General features: G+C 40.6%; 1 protein-coding gene across 1 annotated transcript; it reads right to left on the bottom strand.

Annotated features, from left to right (window-relative positions):
* Positions 1–8479: 8479 nt before the first annotated feature.
* CUNH2orf74 (chromosome unknown C2orf74 homolog) lies at positions 8480–10715 on the bottom strand. Its single transcript, XM_039240337.1, has 5 exons — positions 10559–10715; positions 10272–10465; positions 9921–10034; positions 9638–9818; positions 8480–8859 (listed from the first exon to the last, which is right to left on the bottom strand). Exons 2-5 carry the CDS (start codon positions 10385–10387, stop codon positions 8686–8688), a joined length of 585 nt encoding a protein of 194 aa, XP_039096268.1. The 5' UTR covers positions 10388–10465; positions 10559–10715; the 3' UTR covers positions 8480–8685.
* Between the last annotated feature and the right edge of the window lie 11756 nt (positions 10716–22471).

Consider the following 22471-nt stretch of genomic DNA (forward strand, 5'->3'; position numbering starts at 1 on the left):
TGTGGAGACTATTTACACACACACAAAAAAAAAAGCCACGTCAGTGGCTCAGTCAGTTATGTGTCTGGCTTTAGCTCAGGTCATGATCTCATGGCTTGTGGGTTCAAGCCCCCTATCAGGCTCTGTACTGACAGCTCAGAGCCTGGAGTCTGATTCAGATTCTCTCTCTGCCTCTCTCCCACTTGCTCTCTCTCTAATGAATAAATAATGTTAAAAAAAAAAAAAAAAGACTAAAGAAATGTGACAACCAAGTGCAATGCACAATCCTAGAGCTCCTGAATCCAAAACAGTTTAAATTGACAACATTGGGGAAATTTAATTTGCATTTAAGTTGCATTTCAGACTGCTTATTGAATAACATTGGGTCAATGCTAAATTTTCTGAGCACTGAATTTTGGTTAGAAAGGAAAACATTCTTGTTCTTTGGAGAGAAGTGCTAACTATTTAGGGGGGAAAGTGTTGTGATGACTGCAATGAACTCAGTTGATTCACAGAAAAAATAAACAGGTGTGGCAAAATGCTGACAACCTGTGACTCTTGGCCAAGAGTATTTGAGGGTTCCCTGTACTCTTTTTGCAACTCCTCTGTAAGTTTGAAATTTTTTTCAAAATAAAAACTGGGGGGAGGAAGTTAGGTCAAAACATCGTCAGGATCAAAGCAGGGGGCTCCAGGCCTTTGTAACCATCTGTCCCCAGGGTGGGTACACATCACACCACCACATTTACTGAACAGCAACTGTGTGTCCAAGTCTGGTCCCTGATGGAGCGACTGCAAAAGGGAAACCATGGGGCTCAGGCGCTGGGAGAGGAGACCAGTGTGGCTTCATCTTCACGGCAAATGCAGTGTACCCTGGGAGCACAGAGGAGAAAGTACCTCACTTGACCGAAGGGAGGTCTTTTCTCAGAGGAGGTTTGAAGAATGAGTAAGAGAAGAAACAGCTGAGGGAGCAGCTGTTCCCAGGGCACGCAGGCACAGAAGCGTCAAGCAGCACTGTGCCAAGGTGGTGATGATGGGAGCGATACAAGGGGGCAACAGGAGAGAAGCCTGCAAGGGGCCCAAGGGGCCAACATGAAAAACCTCGTTTGCCTTCTCAAGAGCTTGGACTTTGTAGGGTAGAAAACTACACGGATGGAAAACTGTTCAGGTGATCTAAATGGTGAAATGCCATAATTGGACTTGTGTTTTAGAAAAATTCTTACTACATGGCAATGAGAAAGAATGAAATATGGCCATTTGTAGCAATGTGGATGGAACTCGAGGGTGTTATGCTAAGTCAAATAAGTCAGGCAGAGAAAGACACAGACCATATGTTTTCACTCATATGTGGAGCCAGAGAAACTTAACAGAGGACCATAGGGGAGGGGAAGGGGAAAAAAATAGTTAAGGAGAGGGAGGGAGGCAAACCATAAGAGACTCTTAAATACAGAGAACAAACTGAGGGATAATGGGGGTGGAGGAGAGGGGAAAATGGGTGATGGGCTTGGAGGAGGGCACTTGTTGGGATGAGCACAGTGAGTGTTATATGGAAACCAACGTGACAATAACTATAAAAAAATAAAATATTCCTATGAAAATAATAAAAAAGAAAAATTATTCTTGGGGCATCTTGGTGGCTCAGTTGGTTAAGTGACTCAATTTTGGCTCAAGTTGTGATCTCATGATTTTTGGGATTGAGCCCCACTTTGGGCTCTGTGCTGACAGCATGGAACCTGCTTGGGATTCTCTCTCTCCCTCTCTCTCTGCCCCTCCCCTATTCTTGCTTACATGTGTGTGCTCTCTCTTTCAAAATAAATAAGCTTCAAAAGTTTTTTTAAAAAGAAAAATCATTATGAAACTTTGAACAATGGACAGGCCTGGGCTAAAAACTGGGAGGGAGCTTTGTTGAGGTAGAGAGGCCACAGATCAGGGAGAGGTTTGAATGTTGAATCCATGAGCCAGTCAGATACTGGAGTGTAGCAGAGGAAGTGTTTTTCAGTGGTTTAGACATTCTACTTGGTTAGTCAACATCACTGTCTCACTGCCACTTCTCTGAACCTGCTCCTCCTCCTGTTTCCCTCTTGGTTTCCCTCCCTAGGCAGTGGGCATAACCATCTGTAGTTATTCAAAGGCGGGATGTGCAACTCATCTGTGAGGCTGCCCCAGCCTTGTCCCCAGAGCATCATACTGCACAGCTCAGGCACCATCCATGTTCCTTTCACACTTCACACTCAGTTGTGATATAGCAAATGAATGAATGACTGAACAAATGAATGGATAGAAGGGGAAAGCCTACCTTTTAGTAGAATAAAATGAGTAGAATAAAAATCAACTAAAATAAAATTGTTTATCAGTAAGTAAAAACTACTTATTATCTTTACATTGGAGAAATCTGACAGATAGCACCTTTTTTAAACAGACACCATCTTAACCAAGTGATAATAATTAAATTACATCAGTATCTATGGGACAAATTGGGAGCACATGCCTCCTGATATGATGCACTAAGATCACAGGATCACTTCTAGAATATTTCTGCCAATAACACATGACCTGAACCTAATCATAAAGAAACATCAGGCAGGGACTCAGTCAGATCACTCTTGGTATTGGCTCAGGCCATGATCTCACGGTTGGTGAATATGAACCCTCAGTTGGGCTCTACACGGACATTGTGGAGCCTGCTTGGAATTTCTCTCTCTCTCTCTCTCTCTCTCTCCCCTCCCTCTCTAACTCTCCTCCACTTGTGTTTTCTCTGTCAAAAATAAATAAATAAAATGAAAGAAAGAAACATCAGGCAAAACCAAACAGTGAGAGACTGGCCTATAATATTCAAAAAGGTCAAGGTCAGAAAAGTCAAGGAAAGACTAAAGAACTGGTCCAAATTGAAGGAGATCAAAGAGATGTCACAACTAAATGAAAAACATTATTCTGAATTTGATCCTGGACTTATAAAAATATAATGGGACAACTGGCAAATCTCAAATGTAGATTAGATGGCAATAGTGTATCAGTGTTAACTGATGGTTGACCTGTGGTTATAGGGAAGAATGTCCCAATTTTTAGGAAAAATGGGCTAAAGTACTAAGGGTAAATGATACAGCATAATTGCATCTTACTTTCAAATGCTTACAAGGTATGAATACGTACACATGGAGACCAAGAATAATAAAACAAATGTGTAAACTGTTAACCTGGGAATCTGAGTTAAGGCACACAATTTTGTACTACTGTCGCAACTTTTCAGCAAATTTGAAATTATTTCAGTATAAAATGTTTTTCCTAAAAATAGGCCTTCCCAGTTTATTGTTGGCATTTTAATGTTATTTTTTGCTGAACAGAAGCTTTTTGGTTTAATAGTCCAACTTATCAAACTTTTCCCTTTTGGCTTTCAGATGATGTATCCTGCTTGGAGTAGTCATTTGAACAAACTCCCTTGGGTCAACAGCTACTTAAAGAGGAAAGGTAGCAAGTCTGCAAGAGAAGCATGAGTAGGCATGGAGAAAGAATTGCTCAACTTTTCACCGAATCCATAGCTTAGGAGATGGAAATGGGCTCTGAAAACTTTACTGATCACTGAGTATCTTCAGTTGAATTTCTGGCAAACACCTCCAATTCAACAGATCAACAGATTCAACCCAGCTAAACTTTCTCAAATTAGTTCCCTCTGTGGGCTGTCCTAGTTCTAACCATCCCTCAAGTATTGAAACTCCGAAGTCCTCTTGGTGTCCTCTTTTTCCTCCCACGTCTCACCAGAAACTGATTTTTTTTTTTATGTTTTATTTATTTCTGAGAGAGAGAAAGAGCGTGAGCAGGGGAGGGTCGGAGAGAGAGGGAGTCATAGAATCTGAAACAGGCTCCAGGCTCTGAGCTGGCTGTCAGCACAGAGCCCAACGCGGGGCTCGAACCCATGAACCACGAGATCATGAGCTGAGCCGAAGTCGGACGCTGAACTGACTGAGCCACCCAGGTGCCCGGAAACTGACATTCTTTACTCTCTTCATCATCCCCATGTGTGCCGCCACTTCACTATCCTACATCCTCATCCTTCAAACCTGAATCGTCACTAGAGCCATCTCCATTCATCTTCTCGTTGCTACTCTTCAATAACCTAGTCCTGGAGGAAAGATCTCACACTTGGGCCCCCTTCCATTCTTCTGTAGAAACATGAAACCAGGTATCAACCTCTCATCCTCAAGGCCAAAACAGATTTAGAAATCAAATACAAACAAAAGCATAAAACCAGTAAAATACAAATTAACATTTGGTCTTTGACCGTTCTACCGCTCACCCCACAGTTGTGGCACCAGTGATCTACTGGAAATTCCACATGCCTGTCCTACCATGGGCACTGATGGCCAAATGCCCCACCATTTTCTTCTATTGGAACATTTACAAAACCATAAATAGTATAGTCAGTCACCAGGAAATTAGTCTTCATTTGACATAGATGCATGATTTACATATTAATTCCTCCTCTAATCTTTTCTCTTCAGCTTGTGACAAAGTAATTTGGTACTCTAAACACAGATACAGATGTGGGCAATGCAACCATGACACCATATGGGAATGCACAGCAATAAATCATCATCTACATAACCCTTGCCTTATATTAAAATTTTAGATAGGGGTTCCTGGCTGGCTCAGTTGGTTAAGTGTCCAACTCTTGGTTTTGGGTCAGGTCATGATCTCATGGTTTGTGGGATGGAGCCTTGCATTGGACTCTGCGCTGACAGCACAGAGTCTGGTTGGGATTCTCTCTCCCCACTCCTTTCTCTGCCCCTCCCCCATCCATGCTCATGCACACGTACTGTCTCTCAAAATAAATAAATAAACTTATAAAAAAATGTAAATATTCATAACAACATTACTCACAGAAAACAAGAAGCAACCTGAGTGTTCATCAGTGGATGAATGGATAAACAAAATGTGGTATATACATACAAATGGGATTTTATGCAGGCTTAAAAAGTAAGGGAATTCTTTATATAGTAAGGAAAAGACAGTTTCTTTAATAAATGGTGTTGGGAAAACTGATAGCTATATGCCAAAGAATGAAACTGGACCACATTCTTGCACCAGACACAAAAATAAACTCAAAATTAATTAAAGAACCTAAGTATGAGATAAAACATAAAAGTCATAGAAGAAAACATAGGCAATAATTTCTCTGACATCATCCATAGAAACATTATTCTAGATTTGTCTCCTTGGGTAAGGGAAGCAAAGGCAAAAATAAACTATTAGGACTACACCAAAAAAAGCTTTTGCACAGTTGAAGGAAACCATCAACAAAACAAATGAGAAAATACTGAATGAGAGAAGATATTTGCAAATGATGTATCTGATAAGGGGTTAATACATATATATATATGTATTACATTATATATATATATATATATATAAAGAACTTATATAACTCAACACCAAAAAGACCAAATAATCCTTTTGAAAAATGGGCAGAGGACCTAGACATTTTTCCAAAGATAACAGTCAACAGACACACGAAAAGATGCTCAATATCAGTAATCATTAGGGAAATGCAAATCAAAACCAAAATGAGAAATCACCTTACACCTGTCAGAATGGCTAGGATCCAAAATGTAAGAAATAACAAGTGTCGGTGAGGATGTGGAGAAAAAGGAATGCTTGTTCCTTTTGGTGAGGATGTAAATTGGTGCAGTCATTGTGGAATACAGTATGGAGGTTCCTCAAAAAATTAAAAATAGAAATACTATACAATCCAGTAACTCCCCTGGTATTTAACCAGAGAAAGTGAAAACACTAATTTGAGAAGGTATCGGCATGCCCATGTTCAATGCAGCATTATTTATAATAGCCAAGATATGGAAACAACCCCAGTGTGCATAGATAGATGAATGGATAAAGAAGTTGTGAGACATGTGTGTGTATATTATACACAAACACATACACACAATAATATTACTCAGCCATAAAAGAGATGAGATCTGGCCATTTGTGAAAACATGGATGGACCTAGAAGGTATTATGCTACGTGAAATAAGTCAGGCAGGGAAAGGCAAATGCCATGATTTCACTTAAATGTGGAATCTAAAAAACAAAGGAATAAATGAAAGCCAGAAACAGACTCATAAATATAGAGAACTAACTAATGGTTGTCAGAGAGGATGGAGGGGGATGGGTAAATGGGTGAAGGGGAGGGGGAGATCCAGGCTTTTAGTTACAGAACGATTAAGTTACAGAGATGAAAGGTACAACATAGGGAATACAGTCAATGGTATTGTGATAGTGTTGTGTGGTGACAGCCAGTAGCCGCACTTGTTGGCAGCATAGTATAATGTGTAGACTTGTTGAATCACTATGATGTACACCGGAAACTAATGTAACACTGTGCTAACTAAACTTATCAATATTTTTAAAAAGGAGGGAAATTCTTGACACATGGATGAATCTTGAGGATATTATGCTGGGTAAAATAATTACATATACTGTGATTCCACTTATGTGAGGTACTTAATCAAATTCATAGAGACAGAAAGTAGAATGGTGTTTACAAGGGGCTGGGGTAGGGGAAAGAAGAATTAGTGTTTAATAAGTACAGAATTACAAGTTTTGCAAGATGCAAAGAGTTCTGTAGTGGTGGTTGTCCAAGGGAAATGTACTTTATACTATTTTTAAAAATTTTATTATTACTATTTTTTTTAAATATTTACTTTTGAGAGAAAGAGAGAACATGAGCCGGAGAGGGGCAGAGAGAGGAGACAGAGGATCCAAGCAGGCTCTGTGCTGACAGCAGAAAGCCAACTGGGGGGTGAAACTCGTGAACCGTGAGATCATTACCTGAGCCAAAGTCAGAAGCTTAACCCACTGAGCTACCCAGGCGTCCCCTGTACTTTACACCATTAAACCACGCACTTAAAAATGGTTAAGGTGGTAAATTTTGTTATGTGTACTTCGCCACGATTAAAAAATTTTTAATATCATCATCAGGTGACAGATCCAGATTTTTCAGTACTGGTAGAGAGCTCATGGTCTCTGAATGACTATTTTTGTAGACCACCCCTCCCTCTTCCCTGCAGTCCATACTGCTTTTATCCCTTCTCCACTGGAGGGATTCCAGCCTAGAATCCCAAGAGTGACTTTACTCTGACTCCTTGCTACACTCCACTGCTCTCTCTCCACTCTCCTCAAATGCCAATCTGCAGCCCGAGGTAACTGGAGTTCACCAAACTTGACCCACACTGTCACCTTCGTTTTGGCTTATGCCTTTCCCCAGCTGAAAAACACTCTTCCTTCTGCTTGTATTATCAAATCCTTCCATTCATTAAGTTCCTTCTCCTCACAATGGAACAACCCTAGGCTACAAGGACTTCTCTCAACATCAAAGGTTGTCAATACTCTTCATTTAGAATTAATCACACATTTTAAATGTATCACTTACTCTTTCAATCACTCAACATTTATTGAGCGTGTGTCATATACATGACCAAATGCTAGACCCTGAATCAAATGCTGTCTTCTGTCTTCTGCTTTAAAAAAAAAATGTTTATTTATTTTTGAAAGAGAGAGACGGAGAGAATCTGAAGCAGCCCAAAGGCTCTGCTGAGCTGTCAGCACAAAGCCCAACACAGGGCTCAAACTCAGGAACCGCAAGATCATGACCTGAATTGAAGTCTGACACTTAACCAACTGAGACCTCCAGGTACCCCTTCTGCTTTGTTTTTAAGTTTATTTATTTTCAGAGAGAAAGTGCACGTGAGCAGTGAGCAGGGAAGGGTCAGAGAGAGAGAGAGAGCGTGAGAGGGAGAATCCCAAGCAGGCTCTACACTGTCAGTGCTGAGTCCGATGCAGGGCTTGGACCCACAAATCTCGAAATCATGACCTGAGCCAAAATCAACAGTCAGAAGCTTAACCAAATGAGCCACCCAGGTGCGCCCCTTCTGCCTTTTTTTTTTTTTTTTTTTTACAAATAGTTTATTGTCAGGTTGGTTTCCATATAACACCCAGTGCTCATCCCCACAAGTTCCCCCCTCCCTTCTGCTTCTTATCTCTCTCATGGCCCCTTACACATTTCCCAATGTTTACTGCACCAGTTTGGATGATGTAACGGCCCATACTATCATATTCCATAGTAGCAAATTTTAAGAATAGCATAAACTCAGGACTTGGCCTGAAACAACAGGATATTTTGTTGGTGACAGCAGGGTATTTTTCTATCAGTCTTACAAAGCAGCTATCCATACAATAAGGGTTTGAGGACTGAGTTCAACAGGGGATTATGTGGTAGGAGATCCTAGTCCTTGTTATCGAAGTTTCCATGATGATAATAGTAATGTCATCTAGGCATAAATGCATATGATGAGAGCATCAAGAACATATGCTATCTCCAAAATTCCCCTTAAATATGACTTACCTAACATACATCTGCACAAACACAAATAACTTTATTCACATGTTAGAAGAGTGTTTGAGTAGACCGTGTTTTAAGGACACTTAATACAATCAATTTCTTGAACTCAGATTCAAGTTTTAAAAAAAACTATATTTAAGCTTTGGGTATTTTACTTACAGAATTTTGCATGTAGCCCACTTGTTTCTGCACAAAGGTTAAATACTATCTGTATCTGCTTAATTCCCCATACTTTGTCGTTTCATCATGATCTTGTACCCCCAGTTATTTCATTGTTCATTTAAGCTTATACTTCTTTCACCCAGCCTTTTCTGAGCTCATTTTCTCTCTTTTTGTTCTAAAGGGTAGTTTTGAGGTATTGGGTATTCCTTCCCAAGGTCCACAACAATTACATCCCTAGAAAATGTCACTCCTTTTAAAGGTCTTTTGTGGTTTTCAACAACTGATTGACTTCCGTTGACAGGTATAGGTGTTTTTTGCAAATCATCATCCTGTGAAAGAATAGGACAAACAGTATAAATGCTTGATTTATGAAGGCAACAAGCCCTTCTTTAAAATATCTAAGTTATATTTTTAATTTATATTTCAAATTAAATATAGAAGCATTGTTCGTGAGAAACAGAAGAGGTGTTTCTAAGTGACACAGGAAAGCAGTGGAAAGTGATCCATCATGATCTCATTTTCATATTTCTATGGTTACAAAAGAGCCCCCTGCACGGTTGTTCTGCCTCTGAGCTTAGGCCTTGTGTTAAGGGAAGATGTGAACTGTTGCTATCAGGGAGCCCCAACAGGGTGCTTGAGAAGGCCCAGGGAGGATTTGTGTGCTGTTGTATAAGGAGCCTGGAACCAAAACGGGGACATGGGGTCTGGTCCTGAGCTTGGCCGTGGTGGAGGAATGACCTTGAGCAATTCATCTCATTTTCTCATTTGTAAGATGACAGGGCTGGATCCCTAGATGATCTCCAAGGACTCTCCTCCAGCTCTAAGATCCTAGGATTCTGAGAAAAGCACAAGGAAGGGGAACTATTAGGAACAACACAAATATAAGAGTGAAGGATGGGAAAGTGTCTAGATTTGGCACCTATGACTGGTTTAATAACATGGACTGATGAGCGAAGAATAATTTGGATGACTGCAGACATGATGCTCCTTTCAGGTAAAAACTTAAGTTGCACGCAAGGCCACGTCATTGGTCCTAGCCAAGTCCCTTACCACCTTTTCAATTAAACAAATTCTAAACAGCCCCTTGAGGGTAGAAAAACCTGTCACCTCTTGAGCATTTCCTTCAGCATTCTTAGGCTCTTGCTTCTCTTTTACTTTGTCCTTCTCCTCTTCTTCCATGTCTTCTTTCTCTTCTAAGGGTGTGACCAGTGCTTCTTTACTCCGTCTCTGGACAAGAATGCCAGGCCTCAAGGGTGTGTTCGAGTCCACATTGTGTGTCAGGAGAGTCCTAGATAATGAATCAGCAGGATTTTTAAAAATGCATGCATGTCAGCCCACCCTTACCACACCCCACTACAGCTTTCTAACACCTTCTGTGACACAGACTTACTTTTCTTGGTCTCCTGGAATGTTTGCCTCCACATCAGCAGCTAAACAATCCTCACCTCCATTACCATCTGTACAAGGGCGTTTTTCTGCCTGTTCATCTTTCTTGCTTTGGAAACTGAAAACAAATAGGCAAAAACAACTTCAGAAAAAGGAGAATGGTCTCAAATTGAATTGAATGCTTGGCCTGAACATCACTTTTAAACAGGAAATTAGAATTTTTAAAATTCCAAAATGGACAAAGTAGATAGCTATAGCGTTACTGGCTTTATCATAAATTGATTTAGATTATTTCTAGATACATTTGCTAGCGTGACTTGAAATCTGATCCCAATTTATCAACATGGATTTATACCATTTATATAAAAAAACCACCAATAAAAGGAGGATGCAAATGAAGCAAATTAGGAGGAGGATGAAGAAAGTGATTTCGGTGATTTCAAAGGTCAGAGGAATAGCCAGAAGACTCATCTACTCTCACAGTCACAGATCGTGCAAATACTCTTTTCCAGCTTAGTTTGAATGCAGTTCTCTTGTTCTTTACGTTTTCTAGAAACAGAAGAACACAAGGCTATTTTCATTGTTGTTCTTTTGATCCCGTCCATAAAAGATGCTCTGCTTGTTTCGATGAAGTTGACTCACACTGGCTAATTTCTCTCCATAAATGTGGTGGGGGCTCAGGTGGTTGGAGGGGAGACTGAGCTGGGACACGTGGGATCACTCAGCTCACCTCCTCTCACCCCAAAAATATCAAGAATCCGGAGGAGAGGAATTGGAGCAGCTGGAGCCAAGTCCAGCTGCCCATTCTTCTCTCTTCAGTGACATCACAGAATCACGGAACCGTTTGGTTAGCAGGAGCAGAGTGCCAGCCCAACCCTGCCCATTACCCAGTCAGGATAATTAAGAAACTCTCCTCTGGGCTGCAGTCTGTCCTCTCCTCTCAGAGGACTGGGGTGGAGGCCATGTGGCACAACCCTGGCCACGCTTTGGACAAAGGTTTTCTTCCTGCTCTCTGAACACCAGTTTTCCTTTGTTAACCTGAGCCTGTTTCTCTTACGCTTCTTTCGCAGACAATGAACAATCAGTCCCACTTCCTTCTTATAAAATCACTTTCTAGAGTAATCAACTTATGTCCTAATGGGTGCTCTCCAGGCTAAATAGCCTGTATCTTTCTAATCTCACATCCCTGGACCTACTTTCTGGACAAACAAGCAAACTGGCAGCTCTAGGAGCCATGGCTGAGGAAGCGGGAGCACAGTAAGATGATCAGAGTCATGATGACCCTGCCCCCAAACTCATATCAGGTGAGAGTGATGCCCACAACAGAGAAGAGCTAGGGTTTTCTGACAAGCAAAGGAAGGTACAAAGGAATATGGCAGATGCTGCCAACCACATCTAAAAAAGTCAGAAAAATGAGCCCTTGGGGATCTCTGGGCTGTATCAACACTGGCTTTCCTTCAGAAGGGCAAGGACTATGGCTTTTTTATCACTGGATACTCCACCAAGTCAGGATCTGCAAATCCCATAAACATTGAATGGATGTGTCTGTCCAGTAGATGTAGTATGTGTGTATGTGGTGTGTGTGTGAGTACAAATAGAGCTGGTTGGAGGGTTCATGCCAAGCCTGATTTCTAGAACATGAGAATATCTGGGCCATTCCTGGCAGTGAGAATTGATGCTTCCTGCATCAAGACTCACAGATAAAAGACTCAGAGCCCATATCACTCTCCTTACTCTATACTGCTGCCAGACTGAGACTGTAAGAGCCCAGATCTTCCCATGTCTCATATACACATAAAGGATTTTCCCGGGAAATGGGAATATTTTAGATGTACTATTGGTTACACACATCTAGACTTATGTAAAAACACATCAAACTACATCATTAAGACTAGTGTGCCTTGCGTCAGCTACAAGTGGATATCACACTGAATGGAAAGGAAAAAGGGGCCCCACCCCTACACTGGGTTTGGGTGTGTGTGGTGCCATGAGCAGTGCTGGACCAGACGGCACTGCTGCTAGTTGTTCCCGCCTCCAAGACTTTATACCAGATACAGTCTGAGACCAGAGACTTTCAGCAACAAGGGCTGATGAGACTATCATAAGGGTTTTCATTCATTGCATGTGACCTGGATATCAATATTAAGTTTATATATATAATATAATTCTGAAAGTGGAAGGTTATCCAACTTTGGTCCCTAAATCACATTTTTAAGTACACTGGGCTAGGAGTTTGTGATGCCATGATACTTGAAGATGGAGTCCAGAACCTAATCAAGGGCACCTTGCACATGAGTGTGTGCTCAAAAATTATACATGGTGGGAAATTACTACCAATTCTACATAAATTAAAAATATTCTAAGAGTATTATGAAAATTATATGCTGACAAACTGAATAATCCAGATAAAATGGAAAAATTCCTAGAAACACAACCAAACAGAATTGTGAAGATATAGAAAATCTGAATAGAATATAATAATGAGACTGAATCGATAATCAAAACCTTAGAACAAAGAAAAGCCCTGGACCAGATGGCTTCACTAGAGAATTCTATTAAGCATTTAAAGAAGAACTAGCCAATATCTTTCAAACTCTTCCAAACAACTGAAGAAAAGGTTATACTTCCTAACTCATTGCGTGAGGCCAGCATTATCCTGATTCCAAAGGCAAAGACAACACAAAAAAAGAAACCTAAAGACCGATCTCCCTCATGAACACTGAATTAGAAATCCTCAATAAAGTATTAGCAAACTGAATTCAGCAGCATATTGAAAGGACCATATGCTGCAACAAAGTGGAATTTATTCCTGGAATACAAGGATGGTTCAACAGAATCAATGTAATACACATTAACAGAATGAAGGGGAAAAAAAATACACGACCATCTCAATTGATTGAGGAAAGGTATCTGACGTAATTTAACATCCTTTTCATGATGAAAAACACTAAACTAGGAACAGAAGGAGCCTACTCAAACATAATCGAGCTCATATATAGGAACCCCACAGCTAACATCATACTCAGTGATGAGAATATATTTGCAAATCACATATCTAATAATGGATTAATATTCACAATAAATAAAGAACTCCTACAACTCAACAACAAACAACCCAATTCAAAAATGGACAAAGGACCTGAATAGACATTTCTCCAAAGAAGATATGCAAATGGACAATAAGCATACAAAAAGATGTTCAACATCACTAATCATTAAGGAACAAATCAAAACTGCAATGAAATAACCACTTCACACCCATTAATAAAGGTATTACTTAAAAAAAAAAAGAAAGAAAAAGAAAATAACAAGTGTTAGTAAGAATGTGGAGAAGTGGGAACCCTTGTGCATTGTTGGTGGAAATATGAAATGGTGCAGTCACCATGGGAAAGAACATGGCACTTCCTCAGAAAATTAAATACAGAGTTCCATATTATCCAGCAATTTCATTTCTGGGTATAGTCACAAGAAAAGTGAAAACAGGGACTGGAACAGATATTTGTACACCCATTCCATGGCAGCATTATTCAATATAGCCAAGCGAGGAATGGGCAGAGACAGAGAGGGAGAGAGAGACAGAGAGAGAGAGAAAGAGAATCGCAAGCAGGTTCCACGTCATGAGTGCAGACCCTAACTTGGGTTTTGAATTTATAAATCGTGAAATCATGATGTGAGCCGAAACGCCCCAAGTAACCCAGGCGGCCCCCAACCTGGGAGACTTTTTGACCTTGTGATTCCAACTCAGGGGAGAGGTAAGACGACATTCCAGTCCACCTCAGAAGAGCAAGTTTCCCTCAGGGTGTGCATAGACCAAGCCTTTTGCACATTACATTGGTCCCACCCCTGTGACAACCCAGCACCCGTAACAAGTGGGAATCATTATCAAGAGGCAAAAGGGGACTTGCTTTGTGTTTTATTTTGGAAGCTTGAATTTGAAAAGATGAGAACACTGTCTCTATCTGGGGATGCTGCTGTAGGAGGTGAAGCCAAACCCAACTCTGCTGTCTAACTGGAACACATGAGTTGTTTTTCTGTTCAATTGATTTTGTTCAGGCAGTAATAGAAGTTTTTGCTTCTATTTCTTTCAAAAGACATAATTTACTGTAATCATTTGTACTGTTATGGGTTCTTATATATTTTATTTAAAAAAATTTTTTAATGTTTTATTTATTTCTGAGAGAGAGAGACTGTGTGAGCAAGGGAGGGTCAGAGAGAGAGGGAGTCACAGAATCTGAAGACAGGCTCCAGGCTCTGAGCTAGCTGTCAGCACAGAGCCTGAAGGAGGGCTCAAACCCACAAACCGTGATATCATGACCTGAGCTGAAGTCAGACGCTTAACCGACTGAACCACTCAGGCACCCCTTATATATTTTGTTTTAATCTGTTGTAGTTTTTATTTGCTTTCTTCAACCTCTGTACTCATAGCCTTTGATCTAAACACTTCTGATAAAAACCATCAGGAGTTTTCTAGGGCAGAGCTTCTCTATCTGTGGCAAAGAAGCAGGTTTTAATTTTTTCTCACAATCCACTGAGGACTTGTGCAAAACTGAAGTATTAGAGTGATCGTATGTTTGGATGTTACAGCAATGTAAAATCGTTATTAAAAGTTTCTAGGTATTTACTTTTAATTTCTGTATTTTGTTGCAGATCAGCGGCAATTTAAGGACAAACCCCTAACCAGAGATTACACCGGATTAAAAATGATTGAACAACTCTCTATTTGTTAAAAAAAAAATTTTAATGTTTATTTTTGAGGGACAGAGACAAAGTGAGACTCAGGGAGCGGCAGACACAGAGGGAGACACAAAATCTGAAGCAGGCTCCAGGCTCCAAGGTTGATGCAGGGCTCAAACTCATGAACTGCGAGATCATGACCTGAGCCAAAGTCAGACACTTAACTGACTGAACCATCAAGTCACCCCAGTAACTGCTTTAAATAACATTTATGTTTTTTGCAGAAAATTTGGAAAATACCAAAAAAAGGAAAATAAAATCTATTAATTCCAACATCTAGAAATAAAAACTGTTGAAATATACTGATATTTTGTATTATACGTACTGATGGTTGTACAACTCCCTCAATATAATTTTAGAACCTTTTTATCATCCCCAAAAGAAACCCCTTGCCCGTTAGCAGTCAGTCCCAATTGCCCTTCTCCCCAGTCCCTGGCAACCACTAATCTATTGCTTTTTTAAGGTTTTAAGTAATCTCTACACTCAACATGGGGCTCTCACAACCCCTAGCTCAAGAGTTGCATGCTCAACTGAGTGAGCCAGTCCAGTGCCCCCAATCTATTTTGTTTCTATTGATTTGTCTATTCTCAAAACTCCATATAAATGGAATCATACATTATGTGGCCTTTTGTGTCTGGCCTCTTTCAACATAGCATAATGTTTTCAAGATTCATCCATACTGGGGGTACCTGGGTGGCTCAGTTGGTTAAGCATCTGCCTTCAGCTCAGGTCATGATCTAGCGGTTTGTGAGTTCTAGCCCTATGTTGGGCTCTGTGCTGACAGCTCAAAGCCTGGAACTTCCATCTGATTTTGGGTCTCCCCCTCTCTCTGCCTGTCCCAGGATCATGCTCTGTCTCTGTCTCTCAATAATAAATTTTAAAAAATGTTAAAAAATTGAAAAAGAAAAAAGATTTATTCATGTTGTAGCATGTAACAATATGGCATTTCTTTTCATTGCCAAATAATGCATTTGACGAATACATCAAATTTTGTTTTCTCCATCAGTTGATGAACATTTGGCTTGTTTCTACTCTATTGTGAATACTGCTACTATGAACATTCATGTGTATTTATAGAGACACAAGTCTTCATTTCTTTTGGATATATGCATAAGCACGGGATTACTGAGTCATATGGTTAAAATTTTGAGGAAACACATATATATTTTTATAACTTAAAAAATCAGAATCACTATAGATGTACTCTGTTAAACTTACCATTTTAATTATAAACATTTCCCCAATGTCTTCCAATAATCTTCAAAAAGATTATTTTTTTTAGGGGGCCCCCAGGTGGCTCAGTAGGTTAAGCATCTGACTCTTGTTTTCAGCTCAGGTCAGGATCTCACAGGTTCATGAGTTTGAGCCCTGCATAAGGCTCTACGCTCACAGTGCAGTGCCTGCTTGGGATTCTCTCCCTCTCCTTCTCTCTGTGCCCCTCCCCCATGTGTGCTCTCTCAAAATAAATAAGCTTAAAAGTTTTTTAAGATGATTTTTTAAATATGTACACATTTCTCCAATTTATAAAAGCATTACAATTATTTTCTTATTATTGGACATTTTACTGCCTTTATAAACAGTATCTTTTATTTTCAAAAGTTAATTGGTTTCTGGCTCTTTTATTTTACATTTCATCCATTTTGCTTCACTGTTTTTGGGCTCCAAATATCTTAACTTCTATTTATTCCCTTTTTTTTATACCTTATTTCTAATTTCTTGGGTTCAGTCTTCTATTAATCTTAGTTGAGGCAAAAGCAATTTCTACTTTAGGTTTAGAAAACTGTTAAAAACACTTTGAATTTTTGGGGGGCTCAGTTGGTTAAACGCCCAACTCTTGATTTTGGCCCAGGTCATGATCTCACAGAGAACCTCTCATTGGGCTCTGCACTGACAGCACAGAGCGTGCTTGAGATTCTCCCTCTTCCTGTCTCTCTGTTTCTCCCCTTGCTTTCACTCTCTCTCAAAATAAATGGATGAACATTTTTAAAAAACCCTCTTTGATTTTTTTAAATAATTTGTCTTAAAAGGGGAATCATAATCATCTGAAGAGCCTGACAGTTTTGTTTCTTTCTTTCCTTTTGGGAAAAAGTCAGAACAAAACACGCCTTGGTGATGTGACTTAAATTTTAAGAAACATGTTTTTAGGGCACCTGGGTGGTGCAGTCAGTTAAGTGTCAGTTAAGTGTCTGACTCTTGATTTTGGTTCAGGTCATGATCTCTCAGTTGTGAAACTGTGTGCCCTCCTGAGCATGGAGCCTGCTTGAAAATCAATCCCTCTCTCTCTCTCTCTCTCTCTCCCCCTGCCCTCCACCCCAACTCCTTTCTCCCACTCATGTAGCTTTCTCTCTAAAAAGAAAAAAGAAACATGTTTCAGAAAAAATAACTATTTCTTATAAAAGCATTTTTTTCTCTGATTTTGTCTTAGGCTTAGAAGTTAAAGTTCCTCTTGCAAACATCAAGTCTTTCTGATCTCAACAGCTTTTACTACTCTGTTTGAATGAAAAGAAACCTCATAATCTCAACTCTGCCATTTGAGCAATTTAACTTTTTAGAAGCTTACTTAAATCTGATTAATCACTTTTAATTTTTCTGTTACCTTTTCAAGCTCAAAGCAAAAATGTTTACAGCACATCATTGATAAGCCAATGCTCAGAGAGATGTTTTCCTCTCTGTATAAGGTTCTGGTTGGTATTGAGCAAAAACACCTATTAGTTTTAGGAGACTTTTTAAAGAACATTTTTAGATTATCAGAAAAATTCAGAAGATAGTACAGAGCGTTCTCATATACCTCACACCTAGTTGATAATTAACACGTTACATTAGTATGGTACATTATTATTAATGAACCAATATCAATACATTATTATAGACTAAAGTTCATAGTTTATTCAGATTTCCTTAGTTTTTATCTTAGTTTTTACTAGTTTTTATCTAATGTCTACTTATAGTCTAGGATTCTATCCAGGATTTTTTTTTTTTTTCTTAAACGTTTACTCATTTTTGAGAGACAAAGACAGAGTGTGAGTGGGGGAGGGGTAGAGAGAGACAGAGGGAGATACAGAATCTGAAGCAGGCTCCAGGCTCTGAGCTGTCAGCACACAGCCCAATACGGGGCTCAAACTCACAGACCGGGAGATCATGACCTGAGCTGAAGTCGGACCCTTAACTGGCTGAGCCACCCAGTGCCCCAATCCAGGATATTTAATTACAATCAGTTGTCTTACTTCCTTGGACTCTTTTTGGCTGTGACAGTTTCTCAGACTTTTGATGACCTTAAGAGTTTTTAGGAGCACTAATCAGGTATGCTGTATATTTTGTAGGATGACCCACTACTGGAATTTGAGCACATTTTTTTATTCCACATTTTCTTTAAAGGAACACATATTTTTAAATGTAGAAGTGAGGACCGGTGAGCTCTGAGAATAGGTGATAAAATGCAGGATGACTTCCTCTTTGCCTTTTCTTCTCTTAGATCCCCTTGGGGGATCCAATCCAATCCTCTTGGGTTGTTTGGGGAAAGACAGCTGCCATGTTGTAGGGACAGTGAAGCAGCCTATGGATGGGGCCATGTGATGAGGAACTGAATCTTCCTTCCAATCATTAACAAGGGAAAAATCTTCTTGCCAATATTCCTGTGAATGGACAGAGAAACTGATCTTCCTCCAGCTGACCCTTTAGATTACCGTAGACCAACATCTCCACTACAACATCTCCGCCAGACAGACCCTGAACCAAAGTCACCAATAGAAACCATTCCTGAAATCCTGACTCACAGAATCTATGAGATAATGTTTATATTAAGCTGCTAAATTTGGGATCATTTGTTATGCAGCAATAGCCTGTGGTGTTTATATTTTTTATTTCCTGTATACTATGATGTTTTGATACCTTTGATAAGAAAAGCCTTCCTGGCTGGGGAGGCTACCTATCCTGGGGCTAGCCAATGCTTAGAAAGAGCAAGGGACTCAGCTGGGAGCATGTCTTTGATCTGCAAGCTAACCAATCCAGAGCCATACCTCCTTTATCTGGCCTATGCACTGCAAAAGGCAGTATTATTCTGCCTTAATCATCCCAGGGCCAGGCACTAAGCAACAAGAAACCATCCCTATAGCTTAGAGCCCATAGAAATCGTTCAGACTAGGGGAGCCTGGGTGGCTCAGTTGGTTAAGCGTCCGACTCGATTTCAGCTCAGGTCATGATCTCGTGCTTTTGTGGGTTGGAGCCCCACATCGAGCTCTGTGGCCACACCTTACTGACTTCACATAATAGAACCCAGATCATAGCTTTGGTGATGGAATACGTAGAAGGAGGACCAACAAGACTCTATAGGAAGTATCGATCTGTCTCTATGTGGATCTATCCAGGTGGATCCATTTTCCCTCTCAGCATCACAAGATGATCCTTTCAATACGTGACTCACCATGGCTTCCATTTACTGTAAAGGTCAATAAGGTATCTTTAAGAACTAGGGTTCTTATGAATGGGGGTTTATGTATTAAAGTCAGCTATGCTTTTCTTGGAGATACTCTTAATATGTCTGGAAAACAAAGACCTCTCTAGAATCTAAAAAAAAAGAAAAGAAAAAAGAAGCCTGATGTATCTCCACCCTAAGTCTTAGATCTCCTACGGCCCAGAATTTAGGTCAAAGAATGTGGCTAAATTTTATTTTTTTCACTCTTGTTAAAACTAAGAGCTATCCCAAAAGGACAACTTAATCAACCCCTAACACCTGCCCCTAAGGAGAATGTATGACTTGCTATAGCATTCTCTCTGAGATCTCTGGCAAGACCCAGTGCTGTATATATCTCCTACTTAGTGTCAGGAAAGCACATCGCCTCCAACTCTGGCCCAAGAGGGGCTAACCTCTAAGCCACTCATCCAGTGACTTAAATCTGCCTTCATGAACATTACCCTTGAGACCCTTCTTTTGGGTTGTCCCACTGGAAAGCCCAACCACTTGGCCCATAAAGTCCACAGGCCTCTATTTCCAGGAATCAGTTGCACACGCTCTACTTTGGACCAGGGAGCCTCACACATGTGAAGATAGATGGAACGACTACCATTTTGTTTCATTTTTCTTTCTTTTTTCTTTTTTTAGTGCTGAAGGAATCTTTCACAGATACTTTCATAGGCACCTCAGGCAGTTGTGGACCTGGGCTCTGGCACACACAGTGGTCTGAGGGAAGATTAGAGCACCCAGGACTGTGGAAACCATGACACAAGGCATGCATTATGGCCCTGAGACATCCACCCTCCTACATATAGGTTCAATTACTTGCTACCCCAGAGAAAACCACACTCCTTCCCCAAAAAGAACCTTGTTCCTCGTTAATACAGATCCAGGTGTCATACTTAGAGTTGGAGAAGAGACAAGTTTGTTCTACACAGTGGTGTCCAATAAATCAGGGTGTTGTGGATATACTTTGTATCTGAAGCAACGTTTTCAAGTTATACCTTGTTCTTGAAGCTCATCTGTGCTCCTGTTAGTCCCAGGAGGTTAGGGGCTAAAAAGAGCAAGAAAGACTGTGGGCGAGGGTGGGGAGAAGGGTTCTAAAAAATCCCTGAGGAAATATATATTATATAAAAATACATATTTTAAAAAGGTAACTAAGTTGCCCTTTATTCCATCACCCAGAAACAGCCATTGCTAACAAAATTATCCTTCCTAACTTCTTACACATACACAACTAGAAGAAAACAGTGCTTACATGCTCAGAGGCTTACCCTTACCAGAAGGATGAGTTTGTCAACTGCTGGCTTCCTTACAGAGAAGGTGATAGGAGAGGAAGCCTTGCAAGAGAGAGGCTGCATGGTTCAGGTTCATGAGTATGGCTCTGAGAATTATCGGGACATGAATCCGTTTTTCTCCTGACTACCCGAGTGACCTTGGAGAAGTTACATAACCTCTCTGTGCTTCACTGTCCTCACATCAAGGATAGGGATAATATCTGTTCCTATAGGATTGGTGTGAGATTTAAGTGCATAATACTGATGTGCTTGCAATGGCGTTGGTCACACAGAAAGTGACAATCTTGTTATTGCTATTGTTATTAAGAATTTAATCTGGTTTAGGCGGGCCTGGGTGGCTCAGTTGGTTAAGCATCCAACTTCAGCTCAGGCCATGATCTCACAGTTCGTGGGTTCCAGCCCTGCGTCGGGCTCTGTGCTGACAGCCAGCTCAGAGGCTGGAGCCTGTTTCAGATTCTGTATCTCCCTCTTTCTCTCTCAGAAATACATTTTAAAAAACATTTAAAAATTTAAAAAAATAATTTAATCTGGTTTAATAGGGTAAAAGAAGATGGTAATTTCACAACACCTGCTGGTTCTCTGAGGAGGAGACAGTGACAGGCTCATTGTCTGTGAAAGCTCCATTTCTTACCCACACATGGGTGTGTGTGTGTGTGTGTGTGTGTGTGTGTGTCTAAAGATGTCCACTGGGAAAGATCAAAGATGGAGTGCTTTCTTTGAGAGGAGGGAGTAAAAGGTGGATCTCAAGACAAGAAAGCAAGACTAGGATGCCTATAGAAGGGGTCTTTTTTTTTTTTTTTAACCTTTTCCTTGGGTTTTTGGAACCATCATATTTAGTATCCGATTTGAGAATCCTCTACCATATTGCAATTCCCTTTAGTTACCCTCAAGCCTTCAGTAAACCCTTTACACAGAACTGTCAGGGGACATGGTCTGGACAGGACAGGGTTTGGACTCCCATCCCCCCTCCAATCCCTGTTGCTTCTGCCATGCTGGACAGAGAGGTAGGGAAGCTAATACACCAAGAATATTTGCCAGGATTTGAATTCTATTCCCTTAGTAAGTCTTCAGATGGGGAATACTCTCTCCCTTCTCTGTGTGTTTTAAGAGAAATACATTGCTAAACCCTCCTTTCAGAAATTGTCTCCCTCCCTCTCTTTTCTCTCCTCCACCTCAAGGTGGCTAGTCAGCAACTTCCTTCAAGTAGAAAATTCCCCCAAAATGATTTCTTTAGAAAATTTTTTATTTTTATTTATTATATTTTAGAGACAGAAAGAGAGAGCACACACGAGTAGGGGAGAGGGGCAGAGGGACTAGGAGACAGAATCATAAGCAGACTCCAAACTCAGCACAGAGCCCAACCCAGGGCTTGATCCTATGACCCTGGAATCATGACCTGAGCTGAAATCAAGAGTCAGACACTTGGGGCACCTGGGTGGCTCAGTCGATTAAGTGTCTGACTTAAGCTCAGGTCATGAGCTCGTGGTTCTCAGTTTGAGCCCCACATCGGGCCCTGTGCTGACAGTGCAGAGCCTGCTTATGATCCTCTGTCTCCCTCTCTCTCTGCCCCTCCCCTACTTGTTCTGTCTCAAAAAGAAATAAACAGGGGCGCCTGGGTGGCTTAGTCAGTTAAGCGTCCGACTTTCGCTTAGGTCATGATCTCGCGGTTCGTGGGTTCGAGCCCCGTGTCGCACTCTGTGCTGACTGCCAGCTCAGAGCCTGGAGCCTGTTTCAGTCTGTGACTCCCTCTCTCTCTGACCCTCCCCTGCGCACGCTGTCTCTCTCTCTCTCTCTCCTAGAAATAAATTTAAAAAAATTAAAAAAAAAAAAAGAAATAAACATTAAAAAATAAAAAGAGTTGAACACACAACCAAACCACCCAGGCACCACCCCGCACCTCCACCGAGAGCGATTTCTAATCTCTTTACCCTTATTATTCCCAAAGTGTGTTGTCTCTTAAATGGCATTTTGTTCATCTCAAAAAGCAAATAACCTGAGCTAAATTGTGAAAGCCAAGATTTGCATCGCCCACTTTTCTTACTGTGGTAGAGTATGTACATGCACGCCACTCCT

This window comes from Hyaena hyaena, unplaced genomic scaffold (assembly GCF_003009895.1).
Source record: "Hyaena hyaena isolate Hyena2069 unplaced genomic scaffold, ASM300989v1 scaffold_173, whole genome shotgun sequence".
Taxonomy (NCBI): domain Eukaryota; kingdom Metazoa; phylum Chordata; class Mammalia; order Carnivora; family Hyaenidae; genus Hyaena; species Hyaena hyaena.